Source organism: Cryptomeria japonica, chromosome 4 (genome assembly GCF_030272615.1).
Source record: "Cryptomeria japonica chromosome 4, Sugi_1.0, whole genome shotgun sequence".
NCBI classification, from domain to species: Eukaryota; Viridiplantae; Streptophyta; class Pinopsida; order Cupressales; family Cupressaceae; genus Cryptomeria; species Cryptomeria japonica.
This window is the reverse complement of record NC_081408.1, coordinates 623,732,441-623,753,733: the sequence shown is the minus strand read 5'-3', so window position 1 is coordinate 623,753,733 and position 21,293 is coordinate 623,732,441. Positions and strand designations below refer to the sequence as shown.

General features: G+C 34.9%; 1 protein-coding gene across 1 annotated transcript in view; it reads left to right on the top strand.

Annotated features, from left to right (window-relative positions):
* Positions 1 to 241: 241 nt before the first annotated feature.
* The window catches only part of LOC131875264 (disease resistance protein RPV1-like), a 78,920-nt gene continuing 57,868 nt past the window's right edge, over positions 242 to 21,293 (top strand). The window contains exons 1-4 of the mRNA XM_059219337.1: positions 242 to 256; positions 344 to 576; positions 16,401 to 18,020; positions 18,213 to 18,480. Of these exons, the coding sequence (XP_059075320.1) occupies positions 242 to 256; positions 344 to 576; positions 16,401 to 18,020; positions 18,213 to 18,480 (2,136 nt within the window). The remainder of the gene's footprint in view (positions 257 to 343; positions 577 to 16,400; positions 18,021 to 18,212; positions 18,481 to 21,293) is intronic.

Genomic DNA, 21,293 nt, shown 5'->3' with positions numbered 1-21,293 from the left:
GGTTTAAGATGCCCCTATTGCCGATAACCCACTGGTTGAAGAAGAAAATGTTGCAGAACCCTCTTCTCCTGTAGTTGCTGCAGACAAGGATTTTCTTGTTGCTGAAGGAGCCACAATTATTATAGAGGAAGAGACGACTGAAGCAAATATGGAAAAACCCTCTACTTCTCTTCAAAGAGATTCATCAGTTCCTCAAAGAAAAGGGAAGGAGTTGGAAAGGGATGAAATAGATGAAGAACCCATGGCCCAGCTGGAGGTAACTAAGATTCCTCATGCAGCCAAGAGGCGGACAAAAAGAAAAACTCTTGCAGCAACTGAAGCAACTCCTACAACCACTCCAAAGGTTTATGTGAGAAGAGCACGTAGTAAGACACATAAGACTTATCCTGTGGGTAATTCGGTAGAGGTTATTACAGTGGAAACTTTAGAGGAAGGAAGCCCTATGGAGGATGAAATCCAAGAAAAATTTGATGAGGATAAACTAGCAAATCTTGCTTTTGTGGCACAACAATTTCAAGAAACTGTTGGAGATATTCCTCAACAATTTGAAGAAACTGTTGGAGATATTCCTGAGCAGTTTGAAGAGACTGTTAGAGACATTCTATAGCAGCCTGAGGAAAATATTGGAGAGATGCCAACATAGATTGAGGAGTTTATTGAGGAAATCCCATGGTCTAAGGTAGCACCTATTAGACCTCCTTCATCTCTAAGTAGTTTGTCTATTGCTTTAAAATTTTATAGACAATGGGAAATAGAGAGGGCTAGGTTGCAAGGGATTATTGATAAACAACAAAAAGAAATTGAAAAGAGAGATAACAGAATTGAGGAATTAGAGGCTAAGGTAGAAATAATTTCTGGTATGGTTCCTGAGTTGATGCAATGTAGGTCACCTCCAAGAGTTTATGTAGTACACTTGAAAGAGCGGTATTTGAACTTCAGGCTGAACCGCATTATTAGGGACATTAGCCCCTCCTTAGAAACACCTGAAGAATTCTTTTATGCTTACCAAACCTCTCCACTAGCTGTGAAGAATTTGCTATGTGAATTGTACTTACATTACTATGCTGTACCCTCAGACAGGGAGTGGAACCCTTTGTTGTATATTGGGGATATCCATATCAAAGATTTAATGTCATGGATCCAAAATGAGATCATCATGGGGGCACAAGCCAAGGAGTATAAAAAATTAGAGTTTGACTGTCCATTACCATTAAGGAGGGAATCGGAAGCACCAAGAGTTCTTTATTATGAGTGGCGGAAATTATTGGTAAGAGATGATGTTAAGAAATTAGTGCTTCCAATGAGAGAAGAAGTCTATCAAGCATATGAGCATTTGGTTCAAACTGGCAGGACAACTACAATAGAAGGGTTAACTCAGTGATGAAATAATTTACCAGAATAGTTGAAGCAGAGAGAACCTTATTCACTACAAAATTTTCAAGCAGCCATGCAAAGAGTCCCCAGATATATACAGTTAGATAGGGAGAAAGCCAACAAATAGCTACCATTGATCTTTCAACCCCCAATCCTTATGTGGTTGCTTTTGGCATGTCAGCCTACGAAACAAAACTATGATGCAATCACAGAAGAATCAGCTAGATGGTCTAGGCTAGAAAAAATGAAAGGATTTTATTGGAACTTGGCTTCAAGGGGGACAAGTTAGGGCACCATTGGTGATTTAAGAGTTACTGCAAGAGTCAGAAATTTTCCTTTTGTTGTAGGATCAACAAGCTCTTAAAGTTGGGGGGCATGATAAGTTGAGACTTTCTCATAGTTTTATCATCAAAACTCTTAGGTTTTTGACATCTTTTGGATTGCATAGTAGTAGTGATGTATTGTAAATTGACTATATGTATTCCATTTGTTAAACCTAAACTTATGAAATCATGTTTGAACTTTGCCAGTCTATTCTTGCAGCCATGCCATTTATTCTTGCAGCCATGTGATTTGTTCCTATTGCTATGCGGATTATTTGGGGTAATATCATATATGAATTATTGAATGTTTTAATTAAATAAAATGCGTATGCATGTCCTTGTATGTTGTTTATATTGTAGTGCAGATAATAAATGATGCCACGGTGGATATTCTCCTTTCACGCTTGAAGAAGGAAGGATCACGTAAGAAATAACTGGAGATCAAACTGAAGAGGAGTTGAGTGAGCGCAAGGTACGGCATGGGCAGAGAAACCAAGCAACACTACCGAAGTTTAACTTTAGTGGGAATTGAATTCACAAATCATCGCCATGACATGCAAAGATTGTGGTTCAGTTTCGATCCACGTTTCCTGCAGCCAAGCTCTAGTTATCTTCTTTATCAGTCAATCATGTGCCTCTTCTTTTGGGCATGATTTGTGTTCTCTATTGTAGTTGATCTTCTTTATATTAACAAGCTCTTCCTTTTTCTTAGAGGTTAGACAAAATAGAAAGGAATAGAGCAAAGAATTTTGATAAGCATTCTTAAGTTTCTTTTCAAAATATGTAATCATTTTTAGGAAGCAATGAATAAAAGATATGTTGTTTTGATCCGTTAAAGGTAGTTTTCTGGAAGCTTGATATCACTCATCCAAGGGGGCCCACTTGGTGAGTGATCCTTTGTGTGTGCTCATTGAAATTAGTTTTTCTTTAATTGCAGTAGAAGTTCTTGCTTTGACTGTTCCTACAGCCACTAGAAATAGATCCACTGACTGTTCCTGCAGCCAAGCCTGAACAGAGTAATTTCTGTTATCTATATTAAATTTTTCCAGCATTGTCTTTAAATATTTTTCCTGTAGCCTTTCATAATTTCCATTCTTGCCTTTCCTTTTCACATAATGTTAGTTGCTGCAGTAATGCAGAATAGCCATTGAAGGAACTTAGTGCATATATAGTGCAGACCCATTTCAAGTAGTACATCCTTGGGTTGATGACTAAATAAGCACTAGCCATGAAAATAGTAACTTTACCAGATGAATGTCCAAACTTCGGGTTGATATTTCAATTAGAGTTATTATTATTATTGTTGGAGTAGAAAAATGAGACACTTTATTCTACTTTCTCCTCCTAATTGCATTTCTAAAATTCTTCAAATCAAGCCAAGGCGGCTTTCATCTTAGCTTTGTTTAGTGCCATATCAACAATCTCATCAGCGCATCTTCTTTTCTTTGTCGATTTGTTGGGAGAGGGCTCAGACATTTCAATATGGATCATTACTATTTTGAAAATAATCACCATTGGACGAGAAAATTTCATCAAATGGAACAAGAAACAGGAGTCAGAAACGGCTTAGGAGAAAAACTAGGAAAAACTTGCAGGTCGGACTTTAAAGTTTGATCTGCAAGGGAAAAACTTGACAAGGAGCTGCATGTCAGACTTTAAAGTCCGATATGTAGCTTGGGAAGGAGACTCAATATTCGTACATCAGACTTTAAAGTTCGATGTGCAAGGAAAATCAATCAAAGATTGCATATCGGACTTTAAAGTCCAATATGCAAGAAGGGAATAACAACTTTGCAGGTCAGAGAAAAAACTCTGACCTGCACTTTGCATCAAACAAAATGCCCATCGGACTTTAAAGTCTGACTTGCATCAAACAAAAACTACAAGACTATGCACACCGGACTATAAAATCCAATGTGCAAAAACACAAACTAACTCCTTCCTGCAGGTCGGACTTTAAAGTTCGATTTGCAAGTTACAAAAGCAACCCAACTACAGGTCGGAGTTTAAAGTTTGACCTGTCAGTCACTTAACACAAGGAAAACTGACACATCATACTTTAAACTCTGATATGCTGACATGACTCATTGAAGAGCAGACTTTAAAGTCTGACCTATCAGTCAAAACATAAAAACTTTCTAACTTCTAAATGACCAAACATAAAGACAAAAAATGAAAAGTGACTAATCGACGAGGTTGATTAATCTTTTTTGGAGGACGTGACGTATAAAATAGACCAGTTTTGTAGGGCTACCTCACGATTTTGACCATACTAAAATCGAAGACAATAGCTGGCTTTGACTGGGAAACAAGCTTCACCACTTGAAGATTGCAAAATCCTAACTCCAAGTGCTTGTATCCATTGGGCTATAGAGTCAAATGACAAAGACATAGATGAAAAGAAGGATGATATGACTGAAAATGAGACTCAATCTTGTGCAACTGCACTTATTAAAAATAAAACTAACCTAACCTACATTGGTTGACAATTGAAACCTCCCTAAATGAAACCATTAATAGGCTTTCCAAAATAGTTGCTTTTTTTCAGCAGCTTGCAATGCCTTGCATGATCATAAGAAAATTTGTATAGATGGAGCACGAACAAGGGTACTAGAACTTGATGCAACACTCCTTGGAAAAGATGAACAAATCCACCTTCCTCTTGGGATGAATCATATGTGCTACTGTCCCAAAGTGGAGTTTTGAAACTAGTCTGCTCTTGCTTAGCTAAATACATTTTTTTGGCTTCTTTCTCAAGTATATCCTCAAGCTCATGTACAAGTGGGACCTGTGGCTTTCCATTAGCCTCCAACCAAGAAAGATGTCTATTTGGACATCCTCTTGATCGTACAAAGATTGAATCCTTCTTACTAGCTGCAACTTGATCAACTAGTTTTTCAACCATAACAACCTCATGCTGAATGGAATAATCTTCTTCATGTGATTCAAATGGAAACATGATTGTATTGTATTCCTTAGTAGGTTGTTCACAAGAGAATCGTCAACAAGACTTGAACACAACTCTTCTATAGTGCTCATGAAAAGATCTTCATCAAGTTTTGGGGTAGGTCTCTTATGCAAGATACATCCAAGTTCATTACCTTGGGACATGAAAGCATTAATTTCAACTTGATTGGGATCTTCGTGCATGTTCACCTTTTTACATCTCATGATGTGTTTGTCCTCCTCCATGGTACCTGGCATGGTCTTTTCTTTTTGTTCAATATCTTTCTGGAACTACATAAACCAAATTTGAGAGTCGCTAGCTATGTATGCTTCCTCCTCTTGGAATAGACAAACAAGATCACTTTGTTCAGATTCAGAGTCATCCACTGCTACATTTGTTGATGGTGCCTCAAGTGCAAGCCCTTCTGGTGGCGAAGGAATCTTGTCTTGATTTATAGCTACATAACTAGGAGTAGTATTTGGATATGAACTCCTAGGAATGTCTTCATAAGGGGAAGAAAATAGACCTTGAGCTATTTGCATTTTGAGGGAAAGCAACTCATTAGCCAACCTCTGCACTATGGTATTTACTCTCTTGGTAGACCATGATCTCAAAGAAGAGTTTTCTTTGGACCCATTTGGCTCTATCTTTATCTTACCCGCAAGGATAAGATCCACTTTAATCTCAACTATTAAGGTTTGTGCAGCTGTAAGGTCTCTTGGAACTGCTATTCTCAACAAGAAACTCACCTCAGGTGACTGAGCATTGATGAAGAAGAACTTCAAATTTGCAGCAGTAGGCTGAGAAGCAACCAGGATGCGGTTATGCAGCTTATTGAATTTAGCAACAAATTCCCACATGAGCTCTTGCAGTTCCTTCTTCATTTGAGTCAATTGTGCCAAGAGAGCATGCTCATCTTTTGCAGGTTTGAACCTTGCCTCAAACCTTGTTTTGAGGCTATCCCAACCTATGATAGAACTATTTGGCAAATGGTAAAATAAATCAGCAGATACACCTTGTATGGTTTCAATAAATAACATTATAGATACATCTTCATTCTCAACTCCTAAAACAACACATGCAATATAAAAAGTAGCGATGTTCTCATTAGGATGTTGAGCACCATCTCCCAAAAACTTGGGAAAGTTCTTCTACGAACCATCAGGAAGAACATGTAAGGGTAGAGTCAGGTTGAATGGACCAAAAGTATTCCCCCAAGGACCTTGAGCAACCATTTTACATATCCTTGGTGAAATTTTGATAAATTATAAGATAAGGAATTACAATGAATAGGATACTAGTATACTTCAACCAAAAGCATGAGGCTTTTGGATGCGTATCATATCCCCAATAGAGTCACCAAAAAAATGTTGGGTGAATATTTGGTCACTAGCATACCAATGACAAAATATATAATTCACACATAGCTATGTTGAGAAATTAACCTTTTCTCTTAGCAAGAGGAGATTCCCTTTGAAATTTCTTCTCTAATTAACAAGAAACTAAAATTTGTGGGTAAAATTTGGGCATATAACTCTTTTTTTTTAGAGTTTATGTATTTTCCCTCCACTTGCTATAATTCTCTATCACTTATGGTACTTAAAGAAATGAAAAAACTAATTCCAATAGTTACACCAAAACTTACAATCAAGAAGCACAAAGTCTTTCTTAAATGTAATTCTAACTAAACTAATGATCACAAATGCTAAGAAATTAAACTTGCAGCTCAAAGTCTTCAAGTGTAATTTCCCAATCCCTAAAACTACAAGTAATAGCAACAATACAAAGCCTACCAATAATCTCTTAACATCATAAAATTTCCCAAATATATTGTTAGCTCAAAGTCTACTCAACACACTTGGAAATCTCTTTCAATAACATAGACAAATCTGCTAGCAAAATTTTAATATATATAAGAACGATTGTGAGAACTAAATATGGGAGTAATTCCAATCACCACCACAATCTTCTACTCACTCAAAGTTGACGTCTAATGGATTGCTTTCTTATATTACTTTGAATCCAATTTACATCCAAAAAATCTTAGTTGGCACAAAATTTCGGCAGAGTTTTGCTAAGCATATAAAAGATAAATATTTACAAATGAGGGTCATCCTTATATAGGAAAAGAGTGGAGAAAAATGTGGGCATAGTTGACTAACTCAATTGCATAGTCTCACTTGACTATAGCTTATGCATTAAAAAAATGTGCAGCTGTAAGAAAATTTGCAGCGCCTAAAGATGTAGCTACATGAAAAGATAGTGTCAATGAGACACTTTATTCTACTTTCTCCTCCTCATTGCATTTATGAAATTCTTCAAACCGAGCCAAAGCAACTTGCATATTAGCTTGGTCTGGCGCCATATCAACAATCTCATCAGCACATCTTCTTTTCTCTATCAATTTCCTAGGAGAGGGCTCGAACATTTCAACATGGATCATTACTGTTTTGCAAATGATCACCATTGGATGAGCAAATTTCATCGATTGCAACAAGAAATAGTAGTCAGAAATGACTTCGGAGAAAAAGTAGGAAAAAAATGCAGGTTGGACTTTAAAGTCTGATTTGCAAGTTTAAACAAACATCACATGTAGGTTGGACTTTAAAGTCCAACCTACAAGGGAAAAATTTGACAAGAAGCTACATGTCAGACTTTAAAGTCTGATAGGCAGCTTGTGAAGGAAACTCAATATTTGTACAATGGACTTTAAAGTCCGATGTGCAAGGAAAATCAATCAGGGATTGTATATCAGACTTTAAAGTCCGATATGAAAGAAGGGCATAACAACTTTGTAGGTTGGATAAAAAACTCTGACCTGCACTCTGCATCAAACAAAATGCACGTCGAACTTTAAAGTCCAACTTGCATCAAACAAAAACTGCAAGACTATGCACATTGAACTTTAAAGTCCGACGTGCAAAAACACAAACTAACTCCTTCCTGCAGGTTGGACTTTAAAGTTTGATCTTCAAGTTACAAAAGCAACTTGACTGTAGGTTAGACTTTAAAGTCCGACCTGTCAGTCACTTAACACAATGGAAACTGGTACATTGGACTTTAAAGTCTGATATGCTGACATGACTTACTGAAGGTCTGACTTTAAAGTCTGACCTGTCAGTCAAAACACAAAAACTTTCTAACTTCTAAACGACCAAACATAGAGATAAAAAATGAAAAGAAACTAATCAACGAGGTTGATTAACCTTTACTAGAGGATGTGAGCTATGAAATGGACTAGTTTCATAGGGCTGCCTCATGATTTCAACCATGCTGAAATCAAAGACAACACATTTATTTGAGCAATACTTTTGAGTATTATTTATGTTATCATGGTAATCTTACTAAACCTCAGTATTTGTGGATATCTAGATTTAGATAGGGTAGGTGACATTGACAATAGAGGATCCACTAGTGGTTATATCTTTACTATGTGTGGTGGTGCTATTAGTTAGATGAGTAAGCAAAAAGCTATAGTCACTTTGTCCACAATAAAAATAGAGTATATGGCAAATACTCATTCTTGTAAAGAAGCTATTTGTCTTAGATAGTTGTCTACCTATATTGGGTTTGATATAAGATTGGTCACTATGTATCATGATAGTTAGAGTGTCATTTTCTTAGCAAATAATCTGAGTTTCCATGCCAAAACAAAGCACATTGATGTTTAGTTAACTTTTGTTTGAGATATGGTAAAAGATTGGAAGGTAAAATTGGAGAAGGTTGACACTTTGATAAATGTTGCAGATGCATTGACGAAACCACTGAGCACAAAGAAGCTTGGATGTAGAATAGGAACATTCTGATTCTATGGGACTCTCAACCCCCTATAGTTGATCTATGGGCTATATGAAAGGTCTTCGACAAGTGGGAGAATGTTGGGATTAAGGTATCTCACCCTCTACAAATTCTAACATTGATTACTGCATTTATTCGTTATATTTATTTATTAAATTTTAATTAGTTAATTACCTACAAATTTTTATTCATCTAGTAAGACTCATAGAATTGGTGGGATCCTACTTCGCGATGACTATATGACACATATGTTGCACATGTAAAGGTAGGTGTTCCACTTTGAGGATCTTGACAAGTGTCATGTTATGATAGAATCTATGATGATTATTATGACACACTTACATATGATAGCCTATGGTAGAGTCTATGATAGAATTGAACAAGTGTTAGGAGATAAATTTTGCATGGAGAAGGTTGGCATCCAATTTGGGTTATGAAAAGTTGTAAGAGCATATGTTATATATTGTTCAGTTATGATAAATTCTCTTACATTTTAAGTGTTGCGAATTATGATAATATTTATGACAGATTCTTATGATAGTTGTAAGATGCATAAGAGAATATTTCGTACCTTTGTATAGTAATATTTGTTTGCCCAAATGGGGAGGTTTGAATGGGGAGTTATTTTGAGATGTATATATGTCATTTTCATGCTTTTTAGTGGCTAAAAAATAGTGCCAAAAGTTTTGCATGACCCTGTTGGTTCTCAAATCAATAGATTGGAGAAGTTCTAAGGTTATGCCTGATCTTGTCTTTGAACCTTCCAATTGATTTGGCCAACTAATAGAGTGAACCTTTCAAGGTTTCTAACTCCCTCACTTCAGGCTCTGCAGAACCTAGGCGGGTGTATATACTCACCAACTGATCTTCTTACTTGTTGATTTTTATAGAAGATTTCAGACTGTATCTTCTAGTTCTAGTTTTATCTCAAAGTGACATTTGTCTTTGGGACAAATTATCTTACTATTCTAATTATTTTAACTTCTCCTACTTCTTGATTATCTTTTCTAACTGATTAATTCTTGCTTCAATCTGATTCCTACTATCTTTACTTCTTACTTGTATTCTCTACTTTTATATCCTACTAACATAGAAATGAAACTACAAATGTGTGGATAAATGATTTGAATTGAATTTTATATGCAACTAGACTAGTGCCTTATTTATTTTAGGCAATAGAGTCATTCACTTGGAAACCCTATGTATAAATCTGAAAGACAAATTTTAAATCCTCCATTGGATGGATATGTCAATTACCTAACCCTCAATGTTACAATTAGATGTCTTCAATTAAAATTAGTCTGACTAAATTTAACTCATAGAAAGACAAATCAGAATAAAATGTAAATAGTCGCCTTTTGTCTCCGATGCACTCTATATTTTTCTAACTTGCAATTACAACATAAATTCTTCACACAAGGATTTAAGATAACAACCACTTTCTTCAAATGGCTATGGCAGGGAATAGATCTGAAGAGAAATTTACTACAACACAATAGAGAAGAAGGAGCACTGACTGTATTTTATTTATTCATATCTAATAATCATTTACAAATCTATTTGATTATATCTATTACAATTGATCCTTTTTATTTACTATTTAATATTTTACATATAAATATCATATATTAGGGTTACATCACTTCACTTCATCTATCACTTCTCTCAGTTTGGTGCCTTTCTGACAATTTAGTTGTCATGTAACTGTCTTTCTTTCATGCCATTTCAGCATAGGTTATACCAATTAGCTACTACTAGTGTGATTTTGATCTTTGGGTTACCTATGTCGAACACATCTTGGATGATTCTTATCGGGATTATTTTAACTATCGTCTTACCAAAAAAATGTATGCTCGACTTCACAAATTATCCCAATGAAGATTTTCACCTTTGATTCTACCTTTCACTGTAAGTTATTTCGATAGAGGTATTTAGTCGAGAGTGTGCTATCGAAGTAGCTGTTCCGATGTCATTACATATACTCGCTTTCAGAATAGGCTATTCTATCCAATTATAGGTGATTCATTATCCCGATCTCATTAGTTACATCGATAAGGATTCCTTCTCCATTTTCCTTTTATTTCCATAGGTTTCCCCGATATTTATTTCTCAGTCATAAGTTTGTAATCGAGATAGTTCTCCCAACATTATTCTGTCTATTTACCATCGGGATAGTTTTAATGGTCATCATCCCTTTGATGTGCTATTCCAACTTCATAAGTTATTCTGATGCATCCTCTTGTATACACCATTTGGATAGCCTTTTGAACTTACCCCTATCTTATATATAATTTTGGTAAGACTTATATCGTTATTGCTATCTTGAAAGGTGTGCATCGAGATAGTTTACTCTATTAGTATTGTAAAATACCATTTGTCTGCCTTCAATAGCTATTTTGATAGGCAGTCAAGACCTCATGTTTGACATTGCTATCTTGATATCGGTATCTAACATTGATTTATCAAATCGGAATAGGTATTCTGATATATACATGAAATATTGACTTGTGAAGGTTAGTTTACTGATCTTTCTAGGGTTTATCAAGAATTTTTCATATGTCATTAAGGCATAATGGAGACAATATGTGGGACTCTATGTTAGGTAAAAGGAGACTTCTATAGCTTCCACCTTTCACCACTTTAAATACAAAAGATTGGTGATCTTGTCAGGGGTATTTTTATGAAAATTTAGGGTTCCAATAGTGGCTCTGTCTGGGGATGTATGCCCCCTATGGGCATAGCAAGAATCCATCTATCTTTGGTGTAAACAGACCATGTGCCAATCACATCACTTTTGCAAATTACATTAAGACTGCATCTGGTGGCCCTAGGCTGCCAAAAACTAAACATTGATTTTTTCTTAGATTAAATACCTAGTTTTCATCATGTATTATCTCAATGGCTTGGTACATACTATTGTGCAATCTGATTCCATCATAAAGCCTATCAATTGTCATCTTTCCATGTTTACTATATATGTTATAATGTCTTTTGTGGTCATCTCCATATTCTATAATAAAATCACGGTAAGGATCCTTTGAACTATTTTATTTTCCTTTCTTCGTCACAAGAGACCTCAAACTTTGATAAACTATCATACCCTCATATTTATGAAAATCTACCTTTTCAAATCATTCATGATTTACATATTTTTCACTACCGGTTCCTATCTTCTGGGCATACTGCATATTATTTGTTTGACCATGGTTTTCACCTTCTATTCTATCTTTAGGTAAAATTATTTTAGGAGTGTCATCATTAGGATTTGAAGAATAATTATTTTCCTCCTCTAGTACTGCTTCACAATACACCATATTATTACCACAAAAATTGTGGAAGTCATTTTTGGATGGATTTACCTCTATGTGATGATCATATTGCATACCCTTGTCTGATGTACCTTATTCCATAAACTCCTTTTCCTCTGTGGGTTTTTTACTACATGATTTCATCATAATACTACCCATGTTATTTCTTCACATATCTGTATTGTCCATACTGTCTAAATTTTTTTCTTTTTATAAAATGGATTTGGGAACACATAGAGGTATTTATCAAGTACACTATGGTAGTATACCATTTCATCATCGCTACCTGAATCATTATAAAGATGATTTATAAAAAATTGAAAATGATCTTTATACTCATATGACTCTTCAATTTATTGGTCATCATATGTGCTCTCACTTTCATTAATGTATTTATCAGGGAAATATGAGGACTCGTCACATAAAGTTTTTTCCAAATTACACCCATCCTCTACCATGTCATCACCCAACTGATTTGAAAAAAAATTGAAGCTATTTCCAAGTGTATGTGAACATTCTATCCACTGTCCATGATACACCTCATTTTCCTTTCTTGCATTTCTCTGATATTCTCTGTCCAAAAGATTTAAAATTTGTTTACTATTGAGTGAATATTCTACTTCTTCTTTGTTACTGATACATCCTTCTATTTCTAGCAAAGTGTCCTCATGGATTTTAGGTATGGATGCTTCCTAACTTTCCTCATAATTGGGGTATTCCTCTTCATCGATTTCTTCAAGTTCTGACTCCGAATTGTGAACACCATCAATTGTTTCCTCATCGAATGGGCCTTTTAAAGGGATAACTGATTCTCCTATTTATTTGTTGTCATTTTCTTCTCTTATGTTGATGTTACTCTTCTCATGCACACCATGTAGTGCCTTGTTCATCTCCATAGCAATCAAACATGCTAATTGCAAATTATCAGGTCCGCATCCCCTCATGAGTAATTCCATAAGTGTATATATATTAGGCCTTATATCATTAGGTATTTACAAATAAGTCATCATCATTCTACCAATTAATATTTTTATAGATTCACCTTCCTTTCTCCTTATATTGAAGAATGCATTAATATGTACCGAAGGATCAATATAATGATTTGTTTGAATTTGATTATGGAATGTAGAACATTGTGGAGAGTGGGTTGAGAGATTGATGACAAATACATTTTATTCAATGACACCATAGAACTCCTCTATGAACCACCATTCAAGTTCCTCCCATGATGAGATGCTTTGCAGGGACAATAACCTAGAAATCTGCTCTGCAACATCTTCTAGTGTCATCATGAATAGTTTCATGATAAATTCTTCTGAGGAAATCTCAAAAGTTTCAATAAACCAATAAAATGCTTTCAAATGCCTAATCATTGATTCACTTTCCTCTCCATGGAACCTCAACATATTTTTTTTCGCTCATAGAGAAGATTTTCTGAACACTCAAGAATATCATTAAAACCCAATGGCTCATATAGTTAAGGAATATATCTTTCTTTCTATGGTTGTAGCGGCCATTGTTGTTGTGTGCATTACATTCTAGGACATGGGGCTTCATAAGAATATGGGTATTGGTACGTTTTGGATGCTAGATTGTTGCAGTAATTAGTTTCTTCATTAATATTTTTTTATAGAGTTTCCACCTGCTTCATGAAGGACACAATTCTTTTCTCTCCTTCTGAGTTCTTCTCCACAATAGAGTTCCTTTTACCAACTGCAACAAATCCTTTGAAAGAAACTTAGATTTATAATATTTTTGACTCTCTCCCAATGGTGACCAAAGATTCTGTAATCGTCCCTAGTAGAGTCGCCAATCTGTTGGTTCTCAAATCAATAGATTGGAAAAGTTGTAAGGTTATGCCAGATCCTATCTTCGAACCTTCCAATTGATTTGGCCAACTAATAGAGTGAACCTTTCAAGGTTGCTAACTCCCTCACTTCAAACTCTGTAGAACCTAGGCGGAAGTACCTACTCACCAACTAATCTTCTTACTTGGTGCTTTTTAGAGAATATTTCACACTGTATCTTCTACTTCTAGTTTTATCTCAAAGTGGCATATGTCTTCGGGATAAATTATCTTACTATTCTGATTATTTTAAATTCTCCTACTTCTTGATTAACTTTTCTAACTGATTAATTCTTGCCTCAATCTAATTCCTACTATCTTTACATCTTACTCCTATTCTCTACTTTTATCTCCTACTAACATAGAACTAAAACTGAAAATGTGTGGATAAGTGATTTGAATTGAATTTTATATGCAACTAGAATAGTGACTTATTTGTTTTGGGCAATAGAGTCATTCACTTGCAAACCCTATGTATAACTCTAAAAGACAATTTTAAATCCTCCCTTGGATGGATCTGTCAATTACCTAACCCTTAATGTTACAATTAGATGTCTTCAATTACAGTTAGTCTGATTGAATTTAACTCTCACAGAAAGACCAATCAGAATAAAATGCAAATAGCCGCCTTTTGTCTCAGATGCACTCTATATTTTTCTAACTTTCAATTACAACATAAAATCTTCACACAAGGATTTAAGATAACAACCACTTGCTTGAAATGGCTATGACAGAGAACTAATCTGAAGAGAAATTTACTATAGCACAATAGAGAAGAAATTTATAAATATGTTTTATTATATCTATTACAATTGATCCTTTTTCTTTACCATTTAATGTTTTACATATAAACATCATATATTACGGTTACATCGCTTCACTTCATCCATTAGGTCTCTCAGTTTGGCACCTTTCTGACAATTCAGTCGCCACGGGTAAATGTCTTTCTTTCATGTCATCTCAGCATAGGTTACACCGATGAGTTACTACTAGTGTGATTTTGATCTTCAGGTTACTTATGCCGAACACATCTCGGATCATGCTTATCGTGATTGTTTTAACTATCGGCATACCAAAAAACTGTATGCCCTTCACAAACTATCTCGATGAAGATTTTCACCTTTGATTCTGCCTTTCATATACTCACTCTCGAAATAGGTTGTGCTATTAGATCATAGGTGATTCATTATCTCGATCTCATTAGTTACACCGATAAGGATTCCTTCTCCATTTTCCTTTTATCGTCATAGGTTTTCCTGATATTGATTTCTCAGTCATAAGTTCATAATTGGGATAGTTCTCCCAACATTATTCTATCTATTTACCATCGGGATAGTTTTAATGGTTGGCATCCTGTTGATGTGCTACTCTGACTTCATAAGTTATTCCAATGCATCCTCTTGTATACACCATTTGGATAGCCTTTTGAACTTACCCCGATCTTATATATAATTCCAACAAAACTTATATCGGCATTGCTATCTCGAAAGGTGTTGGTCGAGATAGTTTACTCTATCGGTATTGCAAAATACCATTTGTCCACCTTCGATAGCTATTCCGATAGGCAGTCAAGACCTCATGTTTGGCATTGCTATCATGATATTGGTATCTAATAGTGATTTATCAGATCAAAGTAGGTATTATGATATATACATGAAATGTTGATCGGTGAAGGTTATTTTACTAATCTTTCTTGGGTTTATTAGGAATTTTTCATATGTCATTAAGGCATAATGGAGACAATATGTGGGACTCTATGTTAGGTAAAAGGAGACTTCTGTAGCTTCAACCTTTCACCACTTTAAATACAAAAGCTTGGTGATCTTGTCAGGGGTATTGTTATGAAAATTTAGGGTTCCAACAGACCCCATCTTGTATCTTCATCTAGAAGTTACCTCTTGAGTTGTATTTCTCTATATAAGGTAGTGTTGAAGAGTATTAGTCAAGTTGTGTTTTACAGGTGAAATGTTATGTTTCCAAAATTGATCCAGATTGTGGGGTTGTTAGCTCTCGACTCCCATTGAAGAAGCTAAGTGATGGTATTGGGTTGTATCCATTAGTTTACTAGAATACAAAGTACTATGCTTTAGTAGTGTGGAGTTTTTCTCCTAAAAAAGGGTTTTCCCCATGTTATATCGTGTTATATGGTATGATCTTTATGTATGTTTAATATCTCTATTTAAATGTGTTTTTGATGGTCTAATAATTAAGATTTGTAAAGAAAAATTGCACTATCTTCCCCCTTATATTAGTGTGAGAAAGTATTTTCCACACCTTAACTTCCTTTCATAGATGTAAGTTTGTTACCTAAAGAATGTTTATGATGGTCAAATACCCTACTATTATTATTTTTATTGCATTTTATTAGATCCTAAACTTTAATATTATATATACTATGATCATAAAAAATTAGAAATCTTTCAAATTTTCATATCTCTGTTTAATAAAATAAATCTTTAATAAATAAAATAATTTAAAACTGTCTTTTTAATACTTTTCAAATAAATATACTTCATATTTCCATACTACCTATATTTTTTTATTTTTAATTAATTGTAAAAATTATAAATTAACTAATGTGTTCTATACTTTGTTATATTCTAAAGATTTTTATTTCCCGTATGAGACGCGATGTATCAATAACAAACATAAAAAACCACTAACTTGTCCGTAATATTATGAGGATTATCCTTTTGCAGACAATTAGAATAAGAATAAAGTAGATATATTTTGGAATTCATTTGTCCACAATAAGAAATTAATACGTTCATTTCTTTGTTTGGAATTCATTTGTCCATATGCAGCTTCGAAGCTCAGTTGGTGAAGAAGGTGGTGAACGACATAATCAAGACACTGGACAGGGTACCCTTAGAAGTTGCGAAATACCCAGTGGGATTGGAAACCGTGAAAAAGGCTGTCATTCAGAAATTGCATCTCGATTCAGCCCAAACAGTGATTAAAGTTGGAATATGGGGAATAGGTGGTATTGGCAAGACCACCGTTGCAAAGGCCGTGTACAATGAAGTCTATGGTAGTTTCAATGCTACTTCCTTTGTATTTAATGTCCGCTCCACTAGCCTTACAAAATTGCAGGGACAAATTCTCAAAGATTTGATCAACTATGAGAAAGAACCACCATGTGTTGAAGAGGGCAAATTTTTATTGAGACATCGTTTGCGAGGAATACGTATTCTTGTCATTTTGGATGACGTGGATGATCGCGTGCAATTAGATGCCTTAGCTGGGCTTTGGCTGTCCCGTGGCAGCCGGTTAATCATAACTTCTAGAGATAAACACATTCTCAATGCTGCTCAGATCTCATTGGAATACATTTTCCAGATAAGCGGATTGCAGAAAACTGAAGGTCTCCAGTTGTTTTGTTGGCATGCCTTCCTCAAACCTTCCCCAATTCCCAGCTACGAAGATCTCTCCAAAAGAATAGTGGAGGCTTGCAAGGGCCATCCTCTCTCCCTGGAAGTTATTGGGGCCTTCTTATATGGTAAGCAAAATGACACAGATATTGAGTGCTGGAAAGAAACTCTTGACAACATTGCAATCAATAGGGACATTTTTAAAACACTCAAGATCAGTTATAGTGGTCTTAGTGCTGAGGAAAGAGAAATATTTTTGGATGTCGCTTGCTTTTTCATTGGGGAAGGCACAACTAATCCCATTCTTTTCTGGAAATTCATGTACAAGAATGTGCACACAACTATCACTAATCTTTCAATGAAGCTGCTTATAAAAATAGACGAGAAAGGTGTGTTTGATATGCATGACCTCGTCCGGGATATGGGTAGAATCATTGCCGAAAAAGGTAAAACTCGGCAATGGCAGATGACCCAGTCGAGCAGCTTAGTCGACATTGTTAGCAATATCAATAAGTCTGGCCTTCATCTCTATAAATGTTATCCAGGATGGCGTAAAATGTTGTGCACACCTAGTCTTCGCTATCTTCATTTGGAGCATGTGCAAATAGAAGATAACATGGAAAGTTTTCATGCAAATTTGAGATGGCTAAGGGTAGATTCTTGCTCTATTTCAAGTACGAAACATAGCTCAAATTTATTCAAGGAGGCAAATTTAGCACTAAAGAAGAAATGCACATCTGTTGTGCGAAGCAAATCGCAATTGAGGATCTTGGACATCACTGATTGCAGTTCCTTAGAAAAGCTCCCTGACACTATTGGTAATTTGACAGAGTTGCAGTCCTTGAAATTGTGTAGATTTCAGATGTTGACATGTATCCCTAACACCATCGCCAACCTCTCACAACTGCTATACTTGAATTTGACTTACTGTGAAAATTTAAGTTACCTTCCTGAAACCATTGGTAATTTGTCACAGCTCCAGTACTTGAATTTGACTTACTGTAAAAATTTAAGTCACCTTCCTGACACCATTGGTAATTTGTTACAGCTGCAGTACTTGAATTTGTCTAGATGTCTGATGTTGGAATGTCTCCCTAACACCATTGCCAACCTCTCACAACTCCTATTCTTGAACTTGACTTACTGTGAAGGTTTAAGTTGACTTCCTGAAACCATTGGTAGCTTGTCCCAGTTGCAGTACTTGAACTTATCTTGTTGTAAAATCTTAATTGGCCTTCCTGACAGCATTGGCAAGCTATCGCAGTTGAAGCAATTAAGTCTGAGCTGGTGCGAAAGATTGCAGAGCCTTCCTGAAAGCATTAGCAACTTGTCAAAGCTGGAAAGGTTGGATTTGCTGAGTTGTAGTTCTGCATGGAAGTCAATTCCTTTTGCCTTTTTGATCCAGCCAAAACTAACCCTTTTAGGATTACCTCTCCGGCTGGAAGAGTGTCGGAGATTTTTAACGGAGAATCAAGATCAAATAATGCAGCGGATAGCACGAGATTCTAGTCAAGTTTTTGGAAAATTCATGGCGCGATTTAGGGAAATCGCAGACAATGAAAGTCGTAAGTAAAGCTATCTTCAATTTTGAATGCTATATTTTATAGCCTATCTTATAATTTGAAGGATTGAAATATTTGCTTTTCTGTATTTGCATGAAATTGTAAAACAATGCACTGCCTGCGAAAATTACTAATAGAAACAAATATTTGTTTACACTTCATAAAAATGAAAACATCATCAATCACTTCTCTTCTCTTATAGAATTGTTATGGCTATGTTTGATTTTCACCAACAACAATCTAACTTCTAAACTGATAGAAGAAAACAACTCCCAGTATTCAGCGAACAAGGCAATCCACTGTTCTGCGAGGTATTCATTGAGATCCTTAGTGAGGATGTCTAAGAGGCGAGATTCAGGAATCCACTTGGGGCCGCTAATGTCACTCCCTATTTCACCACCTTTTTGCTGTCCCCAAGATTGTCCTGAATTACATGCTGAGCACGTTAATCTCTTGGTAGATCTGCATCCTCTTCGACCAATTGCCACATGTAAAACAGGTCCAAAATATGATTATAAACTGAAATAAGAACACAAAACAGAGTGAAACTGAGCATTAGATCAGAGAGAAATGACTGAATAATCTAGTTTTTATTATATTCAATTCAATAACATACAATCATATTACATTTGATTGCTGTTAAAATCAACAGCTTCATATTTATAGTTGAGCTGAGAACCTTCTAAAATTCTAGAGAATTTTAAAACTGGAATGTTCTTTTTTCTATACATCTTTTAGTTGTTTCTCTTTTTCTAAAAAATTCTCTCTATAAAATTCCTTATTTTATAGGCAATCTTATTCCTTAACATCCCCACTTAAGATTGGCTAGAATATTACAAAGAAGACACAAAGAAGATACAATGAAGAGGGGAATATTATAACACTATCCTCCCTTAATGTTCACCTCTAATATACGAATCATTCCTCTTAATTTTAGAAATTTGACCTCATTCATACTTTTAGTAAATATATCAGTTGTTTGTTCCTCACTTCGACAAAATTGTAGAATGACTGTAGCTGCATGGACCAAACCCTAAATGTAGTGAACATCAAGCTCAATATGTTTTGTTTTAGCATGGAAAACTAGATTGTTGGCAACATGGATGGTTCTTTGATTGTCACAATGCAAATTAGTAGTAGAACTTTGGGGAAAACCAAGCTCCAATAAAATATTTTGAATCCAAATTAGTTCTTTTCCTACTTTTGTTGCTCTATATTTTGCTTCACATGAAGACAGTGATGCAGTTGTTTGTTTTTTGTTGCTCCATGTAATTAGACCTAACCCAAGATGAAAAACATAACCTCTTATAGATTTTATGTCATCTATATCACCTCCCCAGTTTGAATCTGTATATCCTACTGGAGAAAAAAAAAATTTATAACCATAGAGGATGCCAAACTGTAGTGCTCCATGAATGTGTCTCAAAATTCTCTTAATAGCCAACCACGTGCTGTATATAGGTGCCTTCATAAATCCTGATACTAGATTGAATGCAAAATTAATATATGGTCAAGAATGAGTTAAATAAACTAAGCTACCAACAAGTTGTCTATATAAAGTGGCATCAATGCTTTTAGAAGTACATTCTTTCGTAAGCTTGAACCCCAATTGAAAAGGAGTAGTAGTTGCCTTGAATTCAAACATGCTATTTTTTCTTAAAAAATCTAAAGCATACTTCGATTGTGATATGAATAACCCATCATGGATTCTACAAACATGTAGTCCAAAAAAATGTTGAGTTCTTCCAAATCACTCATATGAAATGCCTTCTTAAGATCATATTTTAAATATTTGGTTGAACAATAAATAAATCATCTACCTAAAATCAAACAACAATAATATAATCTTTGACTTTCCTCACATGAAGATTTGGATCATATTTACACTTTTTAAACCCATGAAGTAGAAATTACCTATCAATCTTCTCATTCGATGCTCATGGCGCTTGTTTTAGATGATAAAATGACTTCTTTAATCTACAAACATGATTAGGCTTTTTGTAATCTATAAAACCTGGTGCTTGATCCATATATATTTCTTCATATAAATCTCCATTTAGGAAAGCATTTTTAACATCCACTTTATGAATATGCGACCCAAGACTTGCAGCCAAAGAAAGAATAATTCTAACTATATCCAAGTGAATGATAGGAGAAAAGGTTTCTTCATAATCAACACCCTCTTTTTTATTAATCTTTAGCAACCAATCTAGCTTTGAATTTTTTCAATAGCACCATCTGATTTAAATTTTTTTTTGTAAACCCATTTACAACCAATAATATTCTTACCTTTAGGATGGGGCACAAGTACTCAAATGTTGTCCTTTAGTAATGCACCATATTCCTCTTTCATATCTTTTTTCCATTCTTTATTTCCTCTAGCTTCTTTATACTAGTTTGGGTAATGTATCTATAATACTTTGGCAATGAGAGCACTATCATTCCTTCCTTGGTTCTCAGGTCCTTGACTGTAGCTTTCTTCAATAGTCCCTATCTTTTGTCAAGCTGAAATATCATCTTCTTCATCATCACTTCTTGCAAATTAAGGCTAGTCACAAAAATTAGTTTATTTATTAGTGCATACTTGATCCTTAATGATATAGGAAGCATTATTTGTTAGAGAGTGAAAATAAGTGGCTAGAAATTGTGAATGTTCATCAAACTTTACATCTCTACTAAAACAATTTTTTTTTTTGTTGTCAAATCATATAACCTACCTGTAAGCCTTCGATTCTTGACTAAAACCTATAGATAGACATTTATG